General features: G+C 40.7%; 2 protein-coding genes across 5 annotated transcripts in view; one reads left to right on the top strand and one right to left on the bottom strand.

The window, feature by feature from the left end:
* The window catches only part of IFTAP (intraflagellar transport associated protein), a 65,854-nt gene extending 53,263 nt beyond the window's left edge, over nucleotides 1-12,591 (bottom strand). Inside the window, exons 1-3 of one of the 4 annotated variants that reach the window (XM_070383539.1) lie at nucleotides 12,468-12,578; nucleotides 8,057-8,133; nucleotides 7,412-7,469 (exon numbers count right to left, since the gene is read on the bottom strand). The gene's annotated coding sequence lies outside the window, so the exon portion shown is untranslated. Of the gene's footprint in view, nucleotides 1-7,411; nucleotides 7,470-8,056; nucleotides 8,134-12,467 lie in introns of all 4 variants that reach the window. The other 3 variants (XM_070383538.1, XM_005890915.2, XM_070383541.1) reach the window with 3 other exon arrangements.
* A 345-nt stretch (nucleotides 12,592-12,936) lies between these two features.
* Nucleotides 12,937-14,520, top strand: RAG2 (recombination activating 2). The gene has a single exon (XM_014476742.2). It carries the CDS (start codon nucleotides 12,937-12,939, stop codon nucleotides 14,518-14,520), a length of 1,584 nt encoding a protein of 527 aa, XP_014332228.1.
* Nucleotides 14,521-26,747: the final 12,227 nt, after the last annotated feature.

Below are 26,747 nucleotides of genomic sequence, written 5' to 3' on the forward strand. Positions count from 1 at the left end.
ATACATTTTGGCATCAAAGAATACACAACACTTCAAGTTACAAGCTTCTCCCAATGAGCCTTTTCTAATACTTTAAAAAGCATGGAATTCTCCATTATCACCAAAAAAGATGACAGTATAAGCCTCTGCTGCTGCTGCTGCTGCTGCTAAGTTGCTTCAGTCATGTCCAACCCTGTGCGACCCCATAAACGGCAGCCCACCAGGCTCCCCCGTCCCTGGGATTCTCCAGGCAAGAACACTGGAGTGAGTTGCCATTTCCTTCTCCAATGCATGAAAGTGAAAAGTGAAAGTGAAGTCGCTCAGTCGTGTCCGACTCCTAGCGACCCCATGGACTGCAGCCCACCAGGCCCCTCCATCCATGGGATTTTCCAGGCAAGAGTACTGGAGTGGGTTGCCATTGCCTCCTCCAATAAGCCTCTAGATTTCCATATAGATTCCCCTTGATACAACCCTTTGCAGTGAATATTACAGGAAGCCTTTGGTAGGAAGCAGTAGAGGCTTGGAGATAACTGCTAACTACAAAGCTTTAGAAGAGCAGCTTCTCAGGTGGTTCAGTGCCAGTGCAGGAGATGCAGGCTTGATCCATGGGCTGGGAAGATCCCCTGGAGAAGGAAATGGCAACCCACTCCAGTATTCTTGCCTGGAAAATTCCATGGACAGAGAAGCCTGGCAGGCTACGTCCATGGGGTCACAAAAGAGTCAGACACGGCTTAATAACTAAACAACAAAGCTTTAGAAAAGAAAAGCTGCATATTGTCATCTGTGCAGAGGTCTCAGAAGTTGGCACATCTTTGTTACACTTTTTCCTTGACAAAAATCTCATCTTAAGGAAAAGAGAAAGAGAAGACACCCAGTAAAAGTTTACCAAGAATGTTGGAACTCAGGCGTGTTGATGGTTTTCCTCCTGCAATAAGCTCTAGAGAGTGGGAATAATACTAATCTATAAAATTACATGTTTAAGCAGAAAGTTTCCTCTTGAAAAATTTGCTTCCCTTTCCTGATCATCCATCCAAGTTACCGTAATGGGGTTTCTTGAGCCTATCATTTATTAAGACTTGTTCATCAACAGATTGTATAAAATCAATTTTATTTCCCCAAAACATACTTTTCCTCCAAGCTGCTCAAGTCAATCCAGAAATGTCTACATTGACTCACTGAGGCGGGTCAATTATTAGACTGTTTTCAATTACACAGTTATTAATTCCATTAAACAAAAATGCAAACAGTTAAGCATTCAGAACTTCCCTCTCCTTGATTACTCCTTATTTTTTTTTAAAAAGCAAATTACCTGTGGACATAGAAGCTGAAAGATGTACCCATAAGACAAATTTTAGAAAATTCATTGTTTTTGAAAGCAGAAAAATTACTTTTCCACTATCATTTTTGTTTCTTAATTTTCTTTTTTGAAAAATTTGAGTCAATCACCTACCTTCACCTCCTAACAAAACTACAAACATATTAACTGACCTCTGCTGCTGCTGCTAAGTCGCTTCAGTCATGTCTGACTCTGTGTGACCCCATAGACGGCAGCCCACCAGGCTCCGCCATCCCTGGGATTCTCCAGGCAAGAACACTGGAGTGGGGTGCCATTTCCTTCTCCAATGCATGACCTCTAGACTAGTACATTTATCAAGACAAATGTACAATACGCACATTTCAATCTTACTCAAAACTGATCTCCTGGCCTCAGAAACGTGATCATCTACCTCAATGAGTTACAGACAATAATAGTGAGTATTTCAGTGAACATTTTTTCAAGGCCCCTGATAAACCTGTGGATCCAAACAGGCAGTAGAGTTTCTAAGTCAACTTTAGAGCTCTATAATCACGCAATAAGGTTTCAATCATAAAAGAGTTATTAGCTCAATTGTAATGCCGCCTTCCCATGGGACACGATGTCCCATTTTTGCTCATTTTATCTGTATTGCATGACAACTGTGGCACAAAAGCATCCACTCTCAATTAAAGTCATCTCTTTGTCTGGCTTCCCAGCCTGTGGGCCATGTGCACAGCACACACCACTTCCACAAAACCAGAAAGCCTGCTTTAAAGCAACACCTGCACAGCTAGTTAGGAGCAGGTGTAGACCCACCAGACTAAATCAACTCTGTTTTTAGGAATTCATTTCACAAAGTGTTTCAAAATGCCAGATGGTGCAAATAATATCGACCTTTTCATCTGACATTCTCTTAAAAAGAAATAAGATTTTAAAGCTGTATTTCTCAGCTATTTTTGATTCTAAATTCCTATGACCGTAGAATAACAAATGGGCCTTAAGGAGTAACACAGTGATTCCCTAACTTCCAATTTCCCTCAGCATTTTATTTGCAATTTTGCTTTGTGTACACAACATAACACACACACACACACCTACGTAAAAACCAATTTCTTTTTGCCAGCATGGTTTCTATACACAAAGGCAGAAATTAAGAAACACATATTCCCTCCTTCTCTAAGAATAAAAATTTTAAGTGCATTTTCTTTCTGAAACAACACTGTAATCACCTCTCAAATGTTGCTCCATTTTATTCTACAATTAGGAATCCTCCTTAAAAATCAGAGAATGTTCTGGTCAGGTGGCTGCATTTAATTCATCACTTTAAATAAAAAATGACAACTCACTTGTCATGTTCTTCTCTTGATAATCCATCATACTAACTGTAGATTGCTTCCGTCTATGTTTCCCTTTCCTTCCTCTTTTCTCCTCCTTGCTAGTTTCAGTTGTGCCTTCTATCGTGGGATTCATTCAACAAGTCAGACACCTACCTTTCCCATACTATTTATATTATTTCCTGAAAAAAAATCAGCCACTTATTTCAAAAAGTAAAAATTGTCTATGCCTGTTTGAATGCTGTGAAAAGCTGCCATCGACCTTATTTCAAACACTTGCTAACCCGTTGGGCAATGTCATTTCAGTTGTTTCTTCATTTATAAAAGGGGATGGAAATGCTTGACAGGTCACTACATTTCTTGGGAAACACTGTCAAGAGTTCACAAGACTGTGCTCCTCCTCTGCCCGCCTCAGCTCACCATGTACACACACTCCTGTAGCTGTGTTACCCTTTCAAGTTATTTAACTTTTCTAGCCTTAAGTAGTGTGAATGTAGATATAAAGGGACAGGATTTGAAGTTGTCTTCCATCTCTGACGTTCTATTTTTCTCCAACTATGTTTCCTTTTTATTCAGTTACTATGACAGAATACCCCATTACTAAATCTTTTATCTCCTCTGTGGAATAAAGATTATTTTACTCTGTAATGACACTGACTTGTATTCTTTAATTGCCCGCTGTCTTTGGATTTAAGGCAGAAGAAATACACATATCTCAGTATGAATTTGACTCTGCCCCTATAATTGTGATTTCTTGGTGAATTTTTAAGGGTGACTACTTCCTACTATCATGCAAGCTCCTTAAGGCAAAACCTGTGTCTGTGATATTTTTTTTCCTAATCTTCCACAGTGGAGGTACACAGTGGATGCTGGATAAATATTGTTCATGACTTCACATTTAGCTTCTGTGCTAGGATGTTGATAGGCTGGGGACAACGAACCCACTCAGCAACCAACTGCCTGTTTTCTGGTGTTAGCAGAATGCAAAGGCTAAAGCACTTACCTAAACTCACCCCCGGTCTGTGTTGCATTTATTATTTTATATTTATTGTGGAGATATCCACTGTGTCAATTAGATGAGCGCTGTCACTGATGCTGGAATTTCAAGTGCCATAATCATTATACGACACCATGAATAGGTTAGGGAAATAACCCAATGCTCTTTTGCAGACAGAGATAAAAAAATCACTGTGGGAGTAACCAGAAGAGATGATGACACTTTTTTAAAGAATGGACCAACATTTCAAATGATGAAAATCAGCCAAACAACTGAGCTACTTGCTCGGTTTTTAAAAAGTCAATCCTGAAAATGCATCCTAAAGTTTTTCAAAAAATGAACATCTTCACTTTTACAAATAAATGTATGGCACCATCATATTAGACAGATTTATTGAGTACACTCTCTATAACAGACACTTCATATCCATCCATCCTCCCAATAAGGCAGGTATCACCCTTGTTTTAGAGATAAGGACTGAAGCTCAAAAAGGCCCTTCAGCTAGTAAGTGGCAGAACTCGGACTCAAATCCAAATCTATCTACCTCTAATCACTACATTCTATCATCTAAGCCACACAGAACCTGACTGAATGACCAACAACACTGAACGGTCTGATAGACTGCATTATATTTACCTAATGGAATTTCAGGCAAGTATTAAAAATTATAAAGGTGGAAATATACATTTCATAGTATATATGAAATAACATTACATCAAAAAGATAATACACAATTTAAATACATTCTTATCATAATTATTAATGTAGGTACACCTGGATAAAAACTAGAACACAAATAAATAAAAAATTTTATGGTTAGGAAATGAGCTTAAATAAGTGGTATATATTTTTCTTGAGGTAACTGTTTTTAATGAATTGTTTTAAAATTAAGTCAGCTACAGTAATCAAGGGAGTGTGGTACTGGTGAAAGAATATACAAATAGATCAATGGAACCGAACAGAGAACTCAGGATAGATCCACATAAGTAGAGCTAACTGATCTTTGACAGAGGAGCAAGGGCAACACAATAGAGAAAAAAACAGTCTTTTCAACAAAGGGTTCTGGAACAACTGGACATCCACAAGCAAAAACAGGAATCTAGGCTTATGAATAAAGTGGCTCACTGAACAAAGAATAAACCACAAAATTATGAAACTCCTAGAAGTTTTATATCAGAAAAAAACCTAGATGACCTTGGGTATGGCAATGGGTTTTTAGATACAACACTAAAGGCATGATCCATGAAAAATATAATTGATAAGCTGAACTTCACCAAAATTAAAGACTTATGCCCACCAAAAAAACAGACAGGAGAATGAAAAGAAAAGCCATATGATGGGAGAAAATACTTGCAAAGAACACATCTGATAAAGAACTGTTATCCAAAATATACAAAGAACTCTTAAGACGCAACAGTGAGAAGACAAATAACCTGTTTAAAAAATAGGCCAAACACCTTAGTAGACACCTCAGTAAAGAAGACGTACAGATTACAAGCAAATGAAGAGATGTTCACATCATGTCATTAGGGAAGTGCAAAATTAAAACAATGAGATACTACACACCTATCAGCATGGCCAAGATCCAGAATGTTGACAACACCAACTGCTGGTGAGGATGTAAGCAACATGAACTCTCATTCATTGCTGCTGCTACTGCTGCTAAGTCACTTCAGTCATGTCTGACTCTGTGCGACCCCACAGACAGCAGCCCACTAGGCTCCTCTGTCCCCGGGATTCTCCAGGCAAGAATACTGGAGTGGGTTGCCATTTCCTTCTCCAATGCATGAAAGTGAAAAGTGAAAGTGAAGTTGCTCAGTCATGTCCGACTCTCAGCGACCCCATGGACTGCAGGCTACCAGGCTCCTCTGTCCATGGGGTTTTCCAGGCAAGAGTACTGGAGTGGGGTGCCATTGCCTTCTCCGCTCATTCATTGCTAGTGGGTATACAAAATCATAAAGACAGTTTGGAGGTTTCTTACAAAACTAAACCTACTCTTACCATATGATTCACTAACAGTGCTCCTTGGTATTTACCCAAAGGACTTGAAAACTTACATCCACACAGAAATCTGCACATGGATGTTTATAGCAGCTTTATTCATAACTGTCAAAATCTGAAAGCAACCAAGGTGTCTTTTGATAGGAAAACAGATGAACTGTGGATATCCAGGCAATGAAATATTATTCAGAGCTAAAAAGAAATGAGCTATCAAGTCATAAAAAGACATGGAGGAAACTTAAATGCATGTTACTAAGTGAAAGAAGCCAATGTGAAAACTATACGACATCATGAAATCTGCAAAAGTATGGAAACAGTAAAAAATATTAGTGGTTTCAGGGGTTGAGGAAAGGGAGCAATGAGTAAGTGGAGAACAGAGAACTTTTAGGGCAGTGAAATTATTCTGCATGATGCTATAATAATAGATACATGGGCTGCCATCTATGGGGTCACACAGAGTCGGACATGACTGAAGCAACTTAGCAGCAGCAGCAGCAGCCATTATACATTTGTCCAAACCCCTGAATGTACAACACCAAGAGTGAATGTTGATGTAAACTCTGAACTTTGAGTGATAATAATGTGTCAGTGTGGGCTTCCTTGGTGGCTCAATGGGTAAAGAATCCACCTGCAATGTGGGAGATCTGGGTTCGATCCCTGAGTTGGGAAGATCCCATGGAGGAGGGCATGGCAACCCACTCCACTTGCCTGGAGAATCCCCATGGAAAAAGGACCCTGGCGGGCTGCAGTCCATGGGGTTGCAAATAGTCGGTCACAACTGAGCGACTAAACACAGCACAATGTGTCAATGCAGGTTCACCTATTTTAACAAATGTACCTCTGGTGGGAGGTACTGATAACGAGAGGCTATGAATGAGCAGGGGCACCAGGTATATGGGAAACTCTACTTTTCATACAATTTTGCTGCAAACCTAAAACTGCTCTAAAAAATAAAGTTTATCTTAAAAAATTAAGCCAGCTTTTACATCTGTTCTGAACCCTTTGGTTTATTCTTCTTTGACTGTGCAACTTTCGGGTAGGAATGGGGGAGGCTACCATCACAGCTTTTAAGACCGCTGTGAAATATTTTCCTTGGCAGAACATTTATTTAATCTTTTTGCAACAATCTTTTGAGGTAGATATTTCTATCCCCATTTCAGAGATGAGGAAACAGAGGCTTAAGGATTAAGATGACTCCACCTGGAAAACAGCAAAGTTGGCAGAGAAAACCAGGACCACTTGACTCTAAAGCCCATTTTCTTAATCACCCCATTGTACAATCCTACACAGCAGCTGCCCGATATAAAGCTGGTGGTAGGCCTCGCATAAACAGAAGTCCTCTTGAGCCTTGCATTAAAGAAAACAAGAGCACTCAAAATCACTGACACTGGTACTAGTGGTTTCTGTTCTAGGAAAAATAATTTCCCCATTTGAATTATGATAGTATTTATTTGTTGCCATTGTTGTTGTTAAGTCACTAAGTCGTGTCTGACTCTTTGTGAACCCTTGGACTGTAGCCCGCTAGGCTCTTTTGTCCATGGGATTTCCCAGGCCAGAATACTGGAGTGGGTTGCCATTTCCTTTTCCATGGGATCTTCCCAACTAGGGAATCAAACCCATGACTCCTGTTTGGCTTGGCAGGTGGGTTCTTTACCACGGAGCCACCTGGGAAGCCCCAGTATTTATTTAAATCATATTAATTATATTCATTTTTCTAAAATGTTTTTAATAAATCAGGTTTCTACCAGGGCTTTTTTTTTCTGCCTTTATAGATGAATAGTAGATTAGGTTTTCATTGCTCACCAGTAAGGAAACAGTTAAATCTTGAGGGTACACCCTGGTGGATATCTCCCTCAACCATCTAAAGAAAAAAAAAAGTCACAGTCAGTTACTCCCGTTAGATCTGCGTTCACTGGGACATCTGTAGGCACACATACATGCTCTGTTTACCGTCATCCTTCTGCAGGCCACGGTCAGAGTCAGCAGTCAGTGAATCTTCCCCACGTGCTGACATTTAATACCGGGTTTAGCGGCAAAGATTGAGAGAGGGCTGAGCAGACCCCTGGCCTTCAGGTAGGTCCAATAACTTCATTTCTACTGGAGCTAAAACCTGGGAGCTTACGCTTGTCAACTTTTAGGGAAAGATGCCCCTTTAGCAGTATGTTAGTTCCAGTTGGACTGGGTGTCCAGATAGGGAAGGGATGATGTAGAATTTGGAGAGAAAGGGGCTTTCTGGTCTCAGGCTGCAACAAGGATTTTATTCCTGTGACATCCGAGTTGACATATTAATCTTAGTGCATAAATGCTTCTCTGGTACAAGGGTCAGAAGGAAGACCCAGTCCTGGCTCCACTGGCAGCAAAAAAAATCAATGTGTGCCTCAAGCCTGATTAACTGTGCAAGATAGGGTTAATTCACACACTGAAAAGACTGCAGTTACATGAGGTTACCTGCTATTTTGGAGCAATCAGGAAAACGTGGGCCACGCTGATCAGTAAGATTTAATGCTTCCGAGTACAGTAGCTTTCTTTGGAAGAGAAAAAAAGTCAGTTCAAACACAGGAAACTACAAACCCAGACCTCACACCATTAGTCCTCTTTTGATTCTCAACTATGCCCTAGCTTCATAGTGAATAAGTGAAAAGCTCCCTGCTGAGGGATGTTAGCATGGGGTTGAGAAACTTGTATAAATTTATTGGTCCCGTATTTCTGTCTTTTAAAAAGAATCTTTAATGTGTTGACTTTGAAAGTTCCTTCAATCGAAGAACAGTGTCTTCTTTTTCAAACCCTGCCTGTTTTTATCTGGCCTATTTAAAGAGAACCACTTCAGTAGATTATTTTAGTTATAGTATCACCTTTTAAAAACTCATTTAAAAACCGAGATGGGACAAATAGAGTCACATTGAAACTGGAAAATATACCATAGTCTACTCCTGTGAAGACATATTTAAGTTAGTAAAGCAAAATTACAAAATCTAAACTACATGGCAAAATAAAGTGAAAACACTTTCAATGTTAATGTTCATTCTTTAAATACATAAGTCATCCGGCCATGGTTTAAAATGTGTAACCTAAAAATTAAAAACACAAATACTTTGTGTTACACGAAGAGGTAATTCATCTTAACAGTAATCTATTTTACGACTATTTTTAGGCCCCTGTAATTATGGGGTGAGCCAAGAGCAGGACATCAAAGGGAAACGAGGTCAGGAATCTTTGCAGACCCAAAAAGGCTACACAAAGAGATAGTATTCGTCATGTCTTGTCTAAGAAAATGTTTGTTTGATCTACAATAACCATGTTTTCCTTTATGAGAAGTCAAAATCCCTATGAACTTTATTTGTAATCAATTTTTTGTTAGTAATGTTTTTTTTAATGAGAAAACATTGTACAGCACAGAGAACTCTACTTAAGGCACTGTGGTGACCTGAACAAGAAGGAAGTCCAAAAGGGAGGGGATATGTGTATATGTGTGGCTGATTCATTTTGTTGTACAGTAGAAACTAATACAACGTTGAAAAGGAATTATAGTCCAATAAAAATTAATTTAAAATTCAAAATCCCCATGAACTTTAAAATGAAGCCAATAGGCTACAGTGAAACTTTCTGTGTAAAAGCAAGCACTCTCGGTGTATGGTCACCCCTTGGGATCTGGGATCCATTACCTCTGCACAGCGAGCTTTCCAGCCCAGTCATTACTGGGTGAAGGCCAATCTTCCCTGGTGTTTACAATAAGCAGGCGCTGGTGCAGGTGCTCCCTCAACCCCAGAGTGCGCAACTCTGAAAATCATGCACACATCATGCTGAGTGTAATCACTGCTGGTTTTCCTTTACTAAACTGAGTGCCAACAATATTTCCCTTTAGTTCCGATGGAGAGCACTTTCTTAGTTGCACAGATGCCTTCTCTCACATATACCTGGATAGGCCACAAGTAAATAAAACACTTGCCCAGGTTATTTCATAAGCAAGGCAAGTTGCTGGACCTACAAACCACCATGTCTGAGGAAGAAAGAGGCTTGCTTCATAACCTTAGGCATAATCCTTCTCATTCAAGTTCCTTATTTGCTTTAATAACCCACAAGATGATTATTAAAATATCACACTTTGAATCTCCCAAGCTAAAAATAACTAGAAGAGAATAATTAGCAATTAATTAGATCTGATCTTCAAGGCCCCACCAAAACTGCATTAGACTGACCACAGATTCCAAATGGCCCAAGGAAACTTTGCAGGCGGAATAAAATAAATTATAGCATCAAATAATGTTTGCTGTGTGGTGTGCTACGCTCAGTCACTAAGTCCTGTCCAACTCTTTGCAACCCCATAGACTATAGCCCCAGAGAAGGCAATGGCACCCCACTCCAGTACGCTTGCCTGGGAAATCCCATGGACGGAGGAGCCTGGGGCGCTGCAGTCCATGGGGTCACAAAGAGTCGGACACGACTGAGCGACTTCACTTTCACTTTTCACTTTCATGCACTGGAGAAGGAAATGGCAATGCACTCCAGTGTTCTTGCCTGGAGAATCCCAGGGATGGGGGAGCCTGGTGGGCTGCCGTCTATGGGGTCGCACAGAGTCGGACATGACTGACGCGACTTACCAGCAGCAGCAGCAGCAGACTGCAGCCCCTCCAGGCTCCTGGACCAGTACATGGAATTTTCTAGGCAAGAATGCCAGAGTGGGTTGTCATTTCCTTCTCCAGGGGATCTTCCTGACCCAGGGATCAAACCTGCATCTCCTGCATTGGCAGGCTAATGTTTATTCAATACTTATTATGTACCAGCATATATAATCACATATGTCCTATGTGATTTATGTGTGTCATCCCACTTACTCTCAAAAATAACTCAATGAATAGATACTAATACTATCCCTACTTCACAGATAAGAAAAGAGAGGAAATAAACTTGGCCAAGAGAGTTAAATAGCAAATATGTGTTTCAGCCCAAATTTGGACTCAGACAATCTAACTTTAGAGTCTGCATATTTAATCAGGAGTTAGTGGAAGGGTAAAAAGAAGAAGGAAATATTCCCTGTTACTTAAATTGAGCTCATCACCAACACCTCTGTCCTATGCATGCACTGTTGTGTCCAACTCTTTGTGTCCCTGTGGACTACAGGCCCACCAGGATCCTCTACGGGATTCTCCAAGCAAGAATAATGGAGTGGGTTGCCATTTCCTCCTCCAGATGATCCTCTCAATCCAGGGATCAAACCCATGTCTCCTGAATTCCAGGCAGATTCTTTACCACTGAGCCACCTGGGAAGCCCCTTCTGTTGCATCAGTTCAGTTCAGTCATTCAGTCATGTGCGACTCTTTGTGACCCCAAGGACTGTAGCACACCAGGCCTCCCTGTCCATCACCAACTCCTGGAGCTTTCTCAAACTCATGTCCATTGAGTTGGTGATGCCATCCAGCCATCTCATCCTCTGTTGTCCCCTTCTCCTCCTGCCTTCAATCTTTCTCTGTATCAGGGTCTTTTTCAATGAGTCAGTTCTTCGCATCAGGTGCCCAAAGTACTGGAGCTTCAGCTTCAGCATCATTCCTTCCAATGAATACTCAGGACTGATTTTCTTTAGGACTGACTGTTGCATATGTTTATTCAATTCTCACCAGTCTAAAAAATTATCAATCTACACCCACTAACCAGATTCCCAGACCTTAAAACCCTTCTAATCAGCTAACTGTGCATTAACAACCTTACTTTTTATAAGTTCAAATATAATCATCACAACTAGGACTTAGAGTGTACAAAGCCCTGTTCTAAGTGCTTTGCATGTATTAACTTACTAGTCACAACTTACATCAACCAGTGAGGTAGGTAAAATTATCATTTTACAGATGAGGAAACTAGACACAGGTTGAAGTACTTGCCCAAGGTAACATAGGAAGTGACAGAGCCAGGATTTGAATCCAGGGAGTCAACTTTCAGAGTCCATCCTCTTAGCCACTGTTTTTGAAACATTAACAGTTTATTCTTAGAAGTCAAGGAATCTGTGCTTTTTTTGTTTCCTTTAATTTAGGAATTTAGTTTGCAAACAGGGAGTGTATTTCACATAAAGGCTCCTGATATTTCTTCAAGGTAGGTAATAATTTTTTTAATTAATCAAGCTTACTTCATCTGATAAACATCTCTTTTTAAAAATCATGCAAATATTACCTTCTGTATAATTCTGGTACCTCTTTTCTTAACGCTTGCTTACAACAGAATTACTAAAGAATTACTTCATGGTTCTGGAACAGGAAAGGGATCTGAAATAATGGCCACTAACTCTCATTTTCTTATCCAAAGAGGGAGGACGGGAGGGATGGGAAGAGACAGGGGAGAGAAGAGGTGTTGGAAAACTTCTCTGCTTCCCTAAAAGAACTCTAAAACCGAAGCCAGAGCAGCTGAGAAAACAAACAGCCTTTGGAGAGGTATTCGGTAAAGTCTAATTACCATATTTCCATGACTATATACAGGAATGGTAAAAATCACTATCAGGTAAATTCTCCCCAGCACGCTGAGTATTCAGAGATTAATCTTTTGGTTCTGCAAAACAGTCACAGCTTTGTACTCTTGGTGCCCCCTTCAAACTCCCGCCCCAGCAACCTAAAGATGCCCAAGTGTGCAATTTTGAGTCCAAGCTCCAAACCGTCCCGGCAGGAGTCCGTGAGGACACCTCGGCCAGGAATCTCTTCAAGCGGCGGTTTCCAGGCAACCCCACTCTGGCCAGAAGCAGCTGTGCTTCCTACCCGGTCATCTGTTAATGAGTCCCCGGGAGAGGCTCCAACAACACCCGAGGGGGGAAGCCTGACGCCCCTCCTGGTACGCAACTTTCCCATAACCCGGATGTTAGGTGTGCATCAGCCATTCTCACCTCCCATTCCCTAGTTTTCTGTCTTGGCTGCCAGCTAGTCACTTCGCATTTTGGGAGTCTTTACTCAGCGAGACTTGTCTCCTGGAGAAGCAACTATTGGAGCCACACGTCCCACAGAGAAGGGATTCTTGGGAAATGTAGTTCTTTCTGCTGACAAGTGGTGAATTTTTAAGGGAAAATGACTACAATTCCCAGAAATCTAAGGGACGGTAGTCCATGTCTAAAACAGCTCCCAGCTGCTACGATTGTTTTAAGCAAAAAGGTTCTGTGTCTCTTTGCTTGTCTAGCCGCCTGAGTTTTTGGTATTCCACTGCAAACTTATGGGACAACTCTTTATTTTTAACATGCTTTTTGCATGTGAGGGAATCTACACATAGTGATTTTATATGAAGAGATGTAGTAAGTAAAGAAAGTTTTTTTTTTTTTTTTTAATTCTTTCAGATAAAATATCTATCCACCGTCAGAGAATATGTCACTACAGATGGTAACAGTCGGAAATAGCATAGCCTTAATTCAACCAGGTTTCTCGTTAATGAATTTTGATGGGCAAGTTTTCTTCTTTGGCCAAAAAGGCTGGCCCAAGAGGTCTTGCCCCACTGGAGTTTTCCATTTTGAGGTAAAGCATAATCATCTCAAACTGAAGCCTGCAGTTTTCTCTAAGGATTCCTGCTACCTTCCTCCTCTTCGATACCCGGCCACTTGCACATTCAGCGGCAACTTGGAGTCTGAAAAGCATCAGTACATCATCCATGGAGGAAAAACACCAAACAATGAGCTTTCAGATAAGATTTATGTGATGTCTGTTGTTTCCAAGAACAACAAAAAAGTTACCTTTCGCTGCACAGAGAAGGACTTGGTAGGAGACATTCCTGAAGGCAGATATGGTCATTCCATTGATGTGGTGTATAGTCGGGGGAAAAGTATGGGTGTTCTCTTTGGAGGACGGTCATACATACCTTCTGCCCAAAGAACCACAGAGAAATGGAACAGTGTAGCTGACTGCCTGCCCCATGTCTTCTTGGTGGATTTTGAATTTGGGTGCTCTACGTCATACATTCTTCCAGAACTTCAAGATGGACTATCTTTTCATGTCTCCATTGCCAGAAATGATACCGTTTATATTTTAGGAGGCCATTCACTTGCCAATAACATCCGCCCTGCCAATCTGTACAGAATAAGGGTTGATCTCCCCCTGGGTAGCCCAGCTGTGGAGTGCACAGTCTTGCCAGGAGGAATCTCTGTCTCCAGTGCAATCCTGACTCAAATAAGCAATGATGAATTTGTTATTGTTGGTGGCTATCAGCTTGAAAATCAAAAAAGAATGGTCTGTAACATCATCTCTTTCAAGGATAACAAGATAGACATTCTTGAGATGGAAACCCCAGATTGGACCCCAGATATTAAGCACAGCAAGATATGGTTTGGAAGCAACATGGGAAATGGAACTGTTTTCCTCGGCATACCAGGAGACAATAAACAGGCTGTTTCAGAAGCATTTTACTTCTATACATTGAAATGTGCTGAAGACGATGTGAATGAAGATCAGATAACTTTGACAAGTAGTCAGACATCAACAGAAGACCCAGGGGACTCCACTCCCTTTGAAGACTCAGAAGAATTTTGCTTTAGTGCAGAAGCAAACAGTTTCGATGGTGATGATGAATTTGACACCTACAATGAAGATGATGAGGAAGATGAGTCTGAGACAGGCTATTGGATTACATGCTGCCCTACTTGTGATGTGGATATCAATACGTGGGTACCATTTTATTCAACTGAGCTCAACAAGCCTGCCATGATCTATTGCTCTCATGGAGATGGACATTGGGTCCATGCCCAGTGTATGGATCTGGCAGAACGCACACTCATCCATCTATCAGAAGGAAGCAATAAATATTACTGTAACGAGCATGTGGAGATAGCAAGAGCACTGCAAACTCCCAAAAGAGTTCAATCATTAAAAAAGCCTCCACTGAGATCCCTCCATAAAAAGGGTTCTGGGAAAATAATTACTCCTGCCAAGAAATCCTTTCTTAGAAGGTTGTTTGATTAGTTCCATGAAAGCCTTTCAGATTCAAGGGCATCAAAATTTTAAACTTATTTTAAAGAATTGTAACAATGATAAAATTTATCTTTGTATTTTTGTTTATTGAAGATATCTAATGTTTTCATTTAGTTATATGAGTAAAGTACTAGGGGAAAGTGCTTATAATGCCATACTGAATACAGTCATTGTGTTTAGACCTATGAAGGACCTATAACCTGTATTCTGAAAATATTTTACTGAAAGTTATATTCAATGGAATTTATGATCTGAATTTTTATTCAAGGAATCTTAAACACAGAAGTAGTAATAATAATCAAGGTATGCTTATATCCTTTATAGGACTTTTGGTAACAAATAATCCACCAAGGAGTTAATACAAATTTAACCAGTAAAGAAGCTAACACCCAAAGGAGTTAAATGAATTATTTTCTGGACTGTAACAATTTGGTGATTGACCAGAAATTAAAACTGGAATCACCTGTATCCCACATGAATGTTCTTTATACACCTCAAAGATGGCCACTTGACTATGCCCATATACAGAAAAAACTATAAGGAGATAGGTAGGTAGGTAGATAGATAGGTAGACTGTTGTTGTGTTTAGTCACTCAGTTGTGCCCAAATCTTTGGACCCCATGGACTGTAACCCACCAGACTCATCTGTCCATGGGAATTCTCCAGGCAAGAATACTGCAGTGGGTTGCCATGCCCTCCTCCAGGGGATCTTCTCAACCCAGGAATTGAACTCAGGTCTCCTGTGTTGCAGGCAGGTTCTTTACTGTCTGAGCCACCAGGGAAGCTAGATGGAAAAAAAAAAGATAATCTCCATTGACATAAAGAAAGACAAAATGAATCTACATCGTTTGTTACATTTTATCAAGCTATCCACATGCACTCTCTTCATAGACTCCTCCCCCACCCCCACCCACCGCCCCTCCCCTCCTCCCCTACCCGCCACCCCCCTACCCCACCCCTCCCCTCCTGCCCAGTCATATGGTTAACAGATGATGAAGTAAGCTAGTGGGTTGAAATAGTTCTTTGAGAGATTTAATGAAAATTCAGTCCACTGATACTTAGCTCTCTGAAACAGGGAGAAGAGTCAGAGTACAATAAGAATCTCTAAATAGATCTCATGAGAGATTATTTCCACAAGTAATATTGATTACTTACCCAAATAATAAAAGTTTAGAGATTGACAAAGTTAACACGTAGATAATTTTTAAAAGGGAAAAAGAAATGTATGTGTGTCTATGAGTCTAGTTGGTATATGGCGTTTGCTGCCAGTGAAAGTTGTAGAATCAGTGAGCTTGCTCAGGTTCAATTAGATACTTGCTAGAACTGAAATTAAAAGAACTGTTAATTTCGAGGCTTCACATAAATTGATAACTAGATGACCTTAGATACAAATGTCCTCCCCCCCGGAGTATTTTTCTGGAGATGTATTTCATTTTAGCCCAAGAGCTTAGACCACAGCCTCTCATTCATTTGTTTCCACTGAGTCCACAATGTGTAAGGTATTATTGTCAAATTTAGGGGAGTATGAACCATACAGGAGATGAAATTGTGCTGAAAAGTTCTGCTAACAGTTCATGCCTCAGATACTGAAATAAATCTGAAAAAATTAAAGCATGTTCACTTTGTTTCAGTAATGTTGCTTGATGAATATTCTTTTTGCATAATTTGCTGTACCATTGTTTTGATTTTCTGTTGTTTCTATTACCTAATAAAGCTGATAAAATATGAAAATGTCTTTTGTTTACATTGATTTATTCCTATTATTAACATTTGTAGTTACCCAGTTATCGGCAAAATTATACTGTTTAATTTTTTCAAGATCACTCTACTTTTATTTCTTTTTTATCTGTCAGTAGAAAGTGACATGAGTGGGAGCTGAAATAGCCTCCACGGTATTCAAAATGTTTTTCCCTCACGTTGTAGTTATTCCCACAGTCTTCTCTTATCTTTATTTGTCTACAATGACCAAGTGGCTAAAAAGTAATTACACGTATTTGTTTCATAGTGAAAGCAGATTACGTACGATAATCTGAGAGATTCAATTAGAATCTGAGAGATTCAATTAAAGCTGCTTTTGTGTGTGTGTGTGTGTGTGTGTGTGTGTGTGTGTGTGTAAGTCGAGGGCAAGTACTTTGGTTTTACTTACCGTAAGTTTGAGTAAAAATAGGTCTTTTTAAGTCATCTCACTAGGAAATGGCAACCCACTCCAGTGTTCTTGGCTGGAGAATCCCAGGACGGGAAGCCTGGTGGGCTGCTGTCTATGGGGTCGCACAGAGTCGGACACGACTGAAGCGACTTAGCAGCAGCAGCAGCAGCACTAATGAGTCTACCACGTGTGATTTGAAGACAATAAAGTTTCTTTTCTACTAAGCATATGCAAACTTTCAAATGAACCACATTAGAAGAGTACTCACTTATCCCAAGGATATAATGCTTTTGCCTAACACAGTTCTAAGACTCACTTTTCAATCACTTTCAGAGTCTATGTTTCATTCTTTAGAAGATACTCAACAGTCAGAGATGAATTTGGTTTTTGGAAACAGACAAATGTTATCCAAAGCCAAGTAAGGTGTCATTTTCAGCATTATTGTCACTTTAGGCCAAAAGTGAAGTCTGAGCTAACAAAGTGGGTTTTCTGATATGCCTCACAAATAGATTTTAAGGGTAAGTCCCAAACGGTTTACACAGAATAATGTCAATAAATAAGTACATAGCTTTCCAGGGTGACTATTTTGAGGGACTCTACTCCTCTCCAAGCACAAAGATGGTCCATTGCATAAGAACTCACCTTGGAATGCAGGGAATGTGGATTCAATTCCCTGGTCAAGGAACTAAGATCCCACATGCCGTGGGGCAACTAAGCCCTTGGAGCCCAAGCACCACTAGAAAGATCTTGCATGACTCAACAAAGATCCCCGTGCTGCAACTAAGACCCCCACGCAGATATCTACACATGGATCTATATATCTATATAAATAGGCACACATATATGTATATATATAAACAAGAGCAAAATACACAAACAAGTTCAATGTATCAAGAAAGTGGAAAGCATAGTGGAAAAGGAGTAGTAAGTCTAAAGGGCAAGAAGCTTGTCATGTTTATGGAACTGAAACAGCATCAGTCTGGTGAACACAGTAAACAAGAGGATCGTGGAATGGCATGCGCATGGAGAGGTGGCCAGGGCAGGGACCCCCAGTTTTTCATCAGTACAAGAAAATCACATAGAACTTCATTCATATCATGTGAGCTGTTCCTTCCTGCTTACCTCTGTGTTACTATTCTCTGTGTGGGGACATCTCACCTAATGAGCTTATGCTTTCACACTTTATGCACAATCTCCTCAAATGCTGAACTGATAACATTTGTGTTGAGTCCCCCTTGTTACTTCACAGGTACTCAGGGCTTTGGCGGAACCCATTCCTTCCGCAGGGTATGCTTTCCCTCTTGCACTTGATAACTCCTGCCAATACCCGAATCCATCTGGCTCATTCCTCTCCACTCTTTACATCCCAGTTCAGATATCTGCTCCTCCTCCCGGAAAACTCCTCTGGACCCCATCACCCCAAATCTCTGCTTACAGACTCAAAAATACAAGAAATAAAACTGTATTTTTCTGTAAATGAATTCACATTATACTATGTATCCCTTTCACAGTGCATTGGAAATTTAGTTTAATAAATTTAGAGTTCTCTGTCTTCACCCAGCTTTTTCTCCAATTTCTAGGAAGAAATATAATGCTGAGGTGTCAGGAGTGGGAGCGAGGGAGGGTGAAACATTTGGTATTTAGGGTCATCATTCCTCCTCACCAGCTGCTTCTACAACATTCACATTCCCACCTGACTTGTGGGTGGCACCTTAGCTTTAACCACAAGCATTAGGACATCTACAGTTTCTCTTTCTCTCTCTCTCTCTCTCTGCTATTTTCAGGTCCATCTGGGCTCAAATGATAAAGAGGGGATCTTTATCTTTTCTGTCCCTTCCCTTCCCAGCATGGCGACAGTTCTCTTAGCGAGACCATCTAGGATTTCTCTATGCTCTGTACCACTCCTGGGCACCTCTTCCTGATCCCGCACCTTTACTGGGTCACAGAACCTCTCCCCAGCTGTCTCAGGCTAAACCACCCCAGGAAGACATTCACTTCGGGTTCTATCAGGAAAGTGAGTTGCTTCTTCTCTCTGTTTTTGACTTCCCCAAGCTTATCTGGAGTTTGTATTGTTCTCCCAAGTCCACAGTTCAACCCAAGATACAGGAGACTTTGTCATCTCTATATATCTAGTAATTAGCATAATGCCTTGCATACTGTAGGCACTTAAATTTTCATTGAAATGAATTGAATTAAATTCTTCAGTGAGTTGCCTCTGCATTCCACTATGGGCAGCCAAAATGACTTACTCATTGTCTAGCTTAATACTGATATAAATATTGAAAGTAAAATAGAATCCATTACACTAACTGAATACGCAAGAGATATAAGAATAAATGGAACCAACAGACCCATGAATGCTTACATAGATGAGAAGAAAATGGGTGTTAGGATAAGTGACACTGGCTGTGGTAACAAAAACTCCAAAACACCAGTAAATTGTCACAAAGTCTCTCTCCCACTCAAGAAGAGTTCAATGCAGGTTTCCCTTATTAAGCTATTCACCAGAGTAGGTTTCCTCCAAGATGGGTCTCAAAGAATCAGGCTGTTTCAATTTTGCAACTCTGCCATCTTTATCTTATCTTTAAGACTTCAGATACAAGGAAAAGAAAGAACACTGAGAAGGCATACTCTCCTGTAAACGTTTCAGCCTGCAAGTGATACAGCATTTCCTCCAACATTCCACTGTTAAAAAAAAAAAAAAGCTCAAGTAGTACAGCCTCACCTACATGCAAAGGGGCTGGGAAATATAGTTTAACTGTGTGCCCAGAAAAGGGAAATGGATGTGGTCAGCATGAAACCAGTATCTTCCATGCATGCTCAGTTCCTTCAGTCTTTGCAACCCTATGGACTGCAAACCCCCAGGCCCCTCTGTCCATGGGATTCTCCAGGCAAGGATACTGAAGTGGGTTGCCATGCCCTCCTTCAGGGGATCTTCCCAACCCAGGAACTGAACCCAAGTCTCCTGCATCTCCCTCATTGCACGTGGATTCTTTACCCACTGAGCCACCTGGGAAGCCCAATATCTGCCATCAGCTCAGTTCAGTTCAGTCGCTCAGTCATGTCCGACTCTTTGTTACTCCATGAACCCCAGCATGCCAGACCTCCCTATCCTCCCTGCCAGGCCTCCCTCCCTCCCTCCCTCCACCCAAACCCATGTCCATTGAGTCGGTGATGCCATCCAACCATCTAATCCTCTGTTGTCCCCTTCTCCTCCTACCCTCAATCTTTCCCAGCATCAGGGTCTTTTCAAATGAGTCAGCTCTTCGCATCAGTTGGCCAAAGTATTGGAGTTTCAGCTTCAACATCAGTCCTACAAGTGAACACCCAGGACTGAGCTCCTTTAGGATGGACTGGTTGGATCTCCTTGCAGTCCAAGGGACTCTCAAGAGTCTTCTCCAACACCACAGTTCAAAAGCATCAATTCTTCTGCACTTAGCTTTCTTTATAGCCCAACTCTCACATCCATATGTGACTACTGGAAAAACCATAGCCTTGGCTAGATGGACCTTTGTTGACAAAGTAATGTCTCTGCTTTTAATATGCTGTCTAGGTTGGTCATAACTTTCCTTCCAAGGAGTAAGCGTTTTTTAATTTCATGGCTGCAGTCACCATCTGCAGTGATTTTGGAGCCCAGAAAAATAAAATCTGCCACTGTTTCCACTGTTTCCCCATCTATTTCCCATGAAGTGATGGGACCAGATGCCATGATCTTCGTTTTCTGAATGTTGAGCTTTAAGCCAACTTTTTCACTCTCCTCTTTCACTTTCATCAAAAGACTCTTTAGTTCTTCTTCACTTTCTGCCATAAGGGTGGTGTTATCTGGATAGCTGAGGTTATTGATATTTCTCCCGGAAATCTTGATTCCAGCTTGTGCTTCTTCCAGCCCAGCATTTCTCATGATGTGCTCTGCATATAAGTTAAATAAGCAGGGTGACAATATATAGCCTTGACATTCTCCTTTTCCTATTTGGAACCAGTCTGTTGTTCCATGTCCAGTTCTAACTATTGCTTCCTGACCTGCATACAGGTTTCTCAAGAGGCAGGTCAGGTGGTCCGGTATTCCCATCTATTTCAGAATTTTCCACAGTTTATTGTGATCCGCACAGTCAAAAGCTTTGGCATAGTCAATAAAGCAGAAATAGATGCTTTTCTGGAACTCTCCTGCTTTCTCTATGATCCAACGAATCTTGGCAATTTGATCTCTGGTTCCTCTGCCTTTTCTAAAACCAGCTTGAACATCTGGAATATCTGCCATAGTATATATTTAAACATGCAGATTAAATAGTCCCAGTACCTTGAAGTAATAATGAAGGGCACTAACATAGTTCTGTTAAACCAGAAACAGAGCCACAGTCACTTGAGGGAATAAGACAAAAGAATTAACAGGCAGTGTGTCACTAAGACGTTTGAAGTGGCTACTGCAACATTTAAAATTATGTACATAGCCCTTCTCAGTCTTAGACAAATCACTTCACATTTAACACCTTCCAAAAGCATTTCACTCTTATCCCTCCCCTGGCTTGCATGGGTTGCATGCCTCAAATGCTTCAGTGGTTTCCATTTGCATTTGGGGTGGGATCCAAAGTCTTTACCCAACCACAGGGTCCTGCATGATGAGGCCTCTGCCTGATTCTCTGGACTCAGCAGCCCCTCCCTCAGTCGACTTCTGCTACACAGACCTTCCTTCAGTTCTGAAACATCTTCAGTTGAAGCAAAAGGGAAGGGGTCAGGGAACAACCTTTAAAAAGAATGGCATGGTCACGGGACATGACAAAAACTGTTTAGAACCAACCAGCTCCAAGATGGCAGAAGACTCCACTTCCAGTAGACCTTGATCCTCGTTATACACTCACTGTAATACACTACCAAGCTAAATGACACACCCACAAGTGCCATGACCGTTCAGTTCAGTTCAGTTCAGCTGCTCAGTCGTGTCCGACTCTTTGCAACCCCATGAATCGCAACACGCCAGGCCTCCCTGTCCATCACCAACTCCCGGAGTTCACTCAGACTCATGTCCATCGAGTCAGTGATGCCATCCAGCCATCTCATCCTCTGTCATCCCCTTCTCCTCCTGCCCCCAATCCCTCCCAGCATCAGAGTCTTTTCCAATGAGTCAACTCTTTGCATGAGGAGGCCAAAGTACTGGAGTTTCAGCTTTAGCATCATTCCTTCCAGAGAAATCCCAGGGCTGATCTCCTTCAGAATGGACTGGTTGGATCTCCTTGCAGTCCAAGGGACTCTCAAGAGTCTTCTCCAACACCACAGTTCTAAAGCATCAATTCTTCGGCGCTCAGCCTTCTTCACAGTCCAACTCTCACATCCATACATGACTGTTCTGAGGCCAATCATTAAAGGTTAAAAAGTGGGCAGGTCTCCCACCGGTCTTCCCACAGGTTATGTTGGGCCTGGCCTATCATTCCTTACCTGCCCTCACCCCACTCATCCTACCAGGCTCCTCTTAAAGTTTCCTTCTTCCTAGATGTTTCAGTGATTCCCAAATTTAAATCCCCTTGTCTTACTGTACTTGAATTGCACCTAGTACTTCTCGTTCATAACACCCACTAGACTGTGGAATTATGCGTTTAATATAATTACTGTTGGTTCAGTGTCTACCTCTAACCAGTTCTTTGTGAGCAGAAACTGTCTGAATTCACCCCTCTGTCTCCAGTGCCAAGTATACATTGCCTGCTCCTAAAAGTTATCCTATAAATAGCTTTTAAAATAGGCTGAAATAGTTACAAAGCATATCAAGAAATATCTAGAATTTAGCTAAGCCTTAAAGGATAAGAAGCTGCTTCATTTTCACATGCAGGGGTAATATCAAATACCCTTGGTCAAAGGGTATCAACTTTCAGTTGTAAGATGAGTAGGTTGTGAGGATCTCTTGTACAGCTGAGTGACTATATGACTGACACGGTACTGTCTCATACACTTGAAAATTGTTAAAAGACTCAGTCTTAAGTGTTCTAGCTTATATGCCGAGTACATCATCAGAAATGCTGGACTGGATGAAGCACAAGCTGGAATCAAGATTGCCAGGAGAAACATTAATAACTTCAGATATGCAGATGACACCATGCTTATGGCAGAAAGTGAAGAACTAAAGAGCCCCTTGATGAAAGTGGAAGAGGAGAGTGAAAAAGTTAGCTTAAAATTCAACATTCAGAAAACTAAGATCATGGCATCTGGTCCCATCATTTCATGACAAATAGATGGGGAAACAGTGAGAGACTTTATTTTAGGGGGCTCCAAAATCACTGCAGATGGTGACTTCAGCCATGAAATTAAGACACAGGCTCCTTAGAAGAAAAGTTATAACCAACCTAGAAAGCATACTAAAAAGCAGAGACATTACTTTGCTAACAAAGGTCCGTCTAGCCAAGGCTATGGTTTTTCCAGTAGTCATGTATGGATGTGAGAGTTGGACTATAAAGAAAGCTGAGTACCAAAGAATGATGTTTTTGAACTGTGGTGCTGGAGAAGACTCTTGAGAATCCCTTGGACAGCAAGGAGATCCAACCAGTCCATCTTAAGGGAAATCAGTCCTGAATATTCATTGAAAGGACTGATACTGAAACTGAAACTCCAATACTTTGGCCACCTGATGCGATGAACTGACTCATTGGAAAAGACCCTGATGTTGGGAAGGATTGAAGGCGGGAGGAGACGGGGACAACAGAGGATGAGATGGTTGGATGGCATCACCGACTCAATGGATATGGGTTTGAGTAAACTCTAGGAGCTGGTGATGGACAGGGAGGCCTGGTGTGCTGCAGTCCTTGGGGTGGGAAAGAGTAGGACACAACTGAGTGACTGAACTGAACTACACATATACAAAAGGTAAGTATGTGAGGCACTGGGTGAGCTAATTAACTTGATTGTGGTAAATATTTTACAATGAACATTTATATCAAATCATCACTTTAAATATAGACAATTTTATGTGTCAATAATACCTCAATAAAGGTGGGGGAAAATAGTACAGAATAAAGATAGTAGAATTTTTTAAAAGTCAATCAAAGATGGCAGCACTGGAACAGCCCTTAAGGCCCCCTGCTATGCCCACAGTCAACTTATTACTTGCTGGATATAATTTCCTGGGAGATGGATTGGGGCTGCAGGAGTAGGGAGGGTACCAGGGTCTTTGGGGTACATCCTGTTTACCTACAAGTACAAACATATTTCAATATTTAAAAACTTGGTATGTTTGGCCTGGCTACTTCCATGCAAACATACCAAGTTTTTAAATATTGAAATATGTTTGTACTTGTAGGTAAACAGCATGTACCCCAAAGACCCTGGTACCCTCCCTACTCATGGAAGTAGCCAGGCCAAGGGCTTCCCTTGTGGCTCAGTTGGTAAAGAATACACCTGCAATGTGGGAGACCTGGGTTTGATCCCTGGGTTGGGAAGATCCCCTGGAGAAGGCAAAGGCTACCCACTCCAGTATTCTGGCCTAGAGAATTCCATGGACTGTATAATCCATGGGGTCACAAAGAGTCAGACACGACTGAGCGACTTTCACTAGCCAGGCCAAATCTCTGTTCTGAGTAGGAGTGAGCTGGGGAAGTCTCCAGAAAAGGTGGCACTAAGTTGCTTGAAATTTCACGGATGATGTGGCACTGACAGACTAGTGTGAAGGTAAGGTGGACAGAACTAGAGGAAAAATTGTGGAGGTGCAGTCCTGTCAACTTCGGGCTGAGATAAGCTTCAGTGACCTCGCATGTAACGTGAAGAAAATAGTAGTACTGACTCCAAAAGAATCCAATGAGAAAACCACAGGCAAAGTGTTTGCCACACGGTTTGGTCAGTGGCAGCTATTATTACTGTTGTGATCGCCATTGTTGTTGTTTCTAGGGAAAGGACTGGGCAAGAGAACCTGGGGGCTAGCTCACTTCTGCCATTATCTGTGTGGCCCTGGCAAGTCAACCACTCTGATCAAAATGTTGAGTGTATGAATGCATGAATTTTATGGGGCAGAGGATCGTATTTTTATGATTGTCAAAGGAATTTAAATTTTCATTTCACATCCTATATTTACCTTAAGTATCTGGAACCAAATGGTCTCTCTTATTTTAGTATAAACTATATTCATTACTCTGTTGCCTTTTTATTATAAAAGCACCAAATTCATGTTGTAGTTCCCTCGAGGAAAAATGTCATTTCATTTTTTTTAATGTTGTACTCAATATTATTATTTGAATATAAATCACAATACCCACTGTTTCCAAATTTTAAATTTTTATTTCAAATACTTAAACATACAACTGTTAACTATAACCATAATATTAATAAGGAATAGAAATATTAAAATATAAAAATTAAGTGCTGAAACATATTTTAATTAAAAACATTTGACATGGAAATTCCTCCACAACAAATCATCAAATAAAACCACTGCATCCTGGTGCCTGAACTTTTCCTAAAACAAATACAAAAAAAGAAGAAGAAAGGTCTTAGAAGCCATTAAACAAACTTTATAATTATGTGTATGAAAATAAAGTGAAGTGCAATTTCACAAAAGGAAAAATCTCACCCAAAATGAATGAGGTACATTTATGTAGGTCACTGTAGTTAAATGGGAAAAATCAAATAGTGACAAAATACAGTCACAAAATCTCTCAACATCGAAAGAATAGACCACCTCTCATACAATAAGTGAAGACACAGACATAACCGCAATCAAAAATCATTTGCATCGAAGTGATGATTCATTCCCGCAGCCACCCCTGGTGCTTACAAACTCTGCCTCCACAAGCTCAACCCAAAAAAAGAAATCTTTACCTTCATCTATATTTTGTGATAACAAATTGAGGCAAAACTAAATTTTAATTCACTTGGAAGGAAAAGACATCTTTTCCTCCTGTTCCTGCTTCTCGGTACATATTTATTAATCCCAAGGAGCTTTTTGACCTCATACCAACTATTCATCAATTTTCATCAGCCATTATCACTGGCCCTGCAGCGCACCTCAGCGGGTTGGCAGAACTTGTAGAATCAGGTTTCATGGGAAAAAGATGCTTTTCACTTCTCAAGTCTCAGTCTACACTTCAGGGAAAAAAAATGCTCCGTTCAGTGTGGTGAATTTCCCTAGAGAATGTGACTGCATTTACAATGGACACTGTCAAAAATAAGACTTGAATATAAAACCAGGGTCTAGGATATTACAATCTCAACAGTGAGGAGGACAGAAACAACCATAGGCCGCATTTCTACATATTGAAATTCCTGCAGCCAGATGTTCCTGAGGTTTATTAAAATGTGATCTGATTAAGGGATTACTGGGAGGGTTGTGCTATAAATCATGCTGTTAGTCACATGCATTCAAAGGAATTCCTACAATGCTAGAAAAGTTGAATTTAACATTGAGAGTGTTTACATTGCCACCAATCGAGTAACAGAGAGGAGTGGGAAAAAAAAATCCACAAACCAGAGCAAGCATGCCTCAGGGAGTAAGAAGATTACAGGAATTTAGCTGTTTATTAGGGCAGAGACATGCTGTAAGGATTAAAGGGGATGAAGGAAAGGGGTGCTTCAAAGTCCATTAGTTTACCTAATGCAAAAAGTAAACGTTTTCTAGAGAAAATAAAATTAAAATATGTATATGTTTTTGACAACTAAATTACAAGTATCTTTGTAATTTATATATTCTATACAAAAAAAGCAAGAAAAAACTGCTGTATTGTTTAAATGGAAAATACCAGGTTCAATCCCTATAAAAGCATCAAATGCATACCATTTAGGATAATATCACTGATGCACATTTGACAACAAAATTACAAAGCTCTTTGATATACTGTGTGTGAAGAGTGGCAATTAAGGCCAATAAAATCAAATGAAGAAAAAAAACTAATTAACACTAACATATCATTATGACTCACTAGCATATAAACTCCCATGCCTGCTCTAAATTGCCAGCAATTGGCAATTCCCAAATTCCTAAGGATGCAGACAAGAGTTTCCAGAAACTGGAGCCACCAGAGGTTTTGGGGGCTCTTGAGAACTTTGACAATTCTTCCTCCTAGCAAAAGGCCCTAAGCACACCAAGGACTTAAAACCCACCCGT

The sequence above is a fragment of the Bos mutus genome, chromosome 15 (genome assembly GCF_027580195.1).
Source record: "Bos mutus isolate GX-2022 chromosome 15, NWIPB_WYAK_1.1, whole genome shotgun sequence".
NCBI lineage: Eukaryota > Metazoa > Chordata > Mammalia > Artiodactyla > Bovidae > Bos > Bos mutus.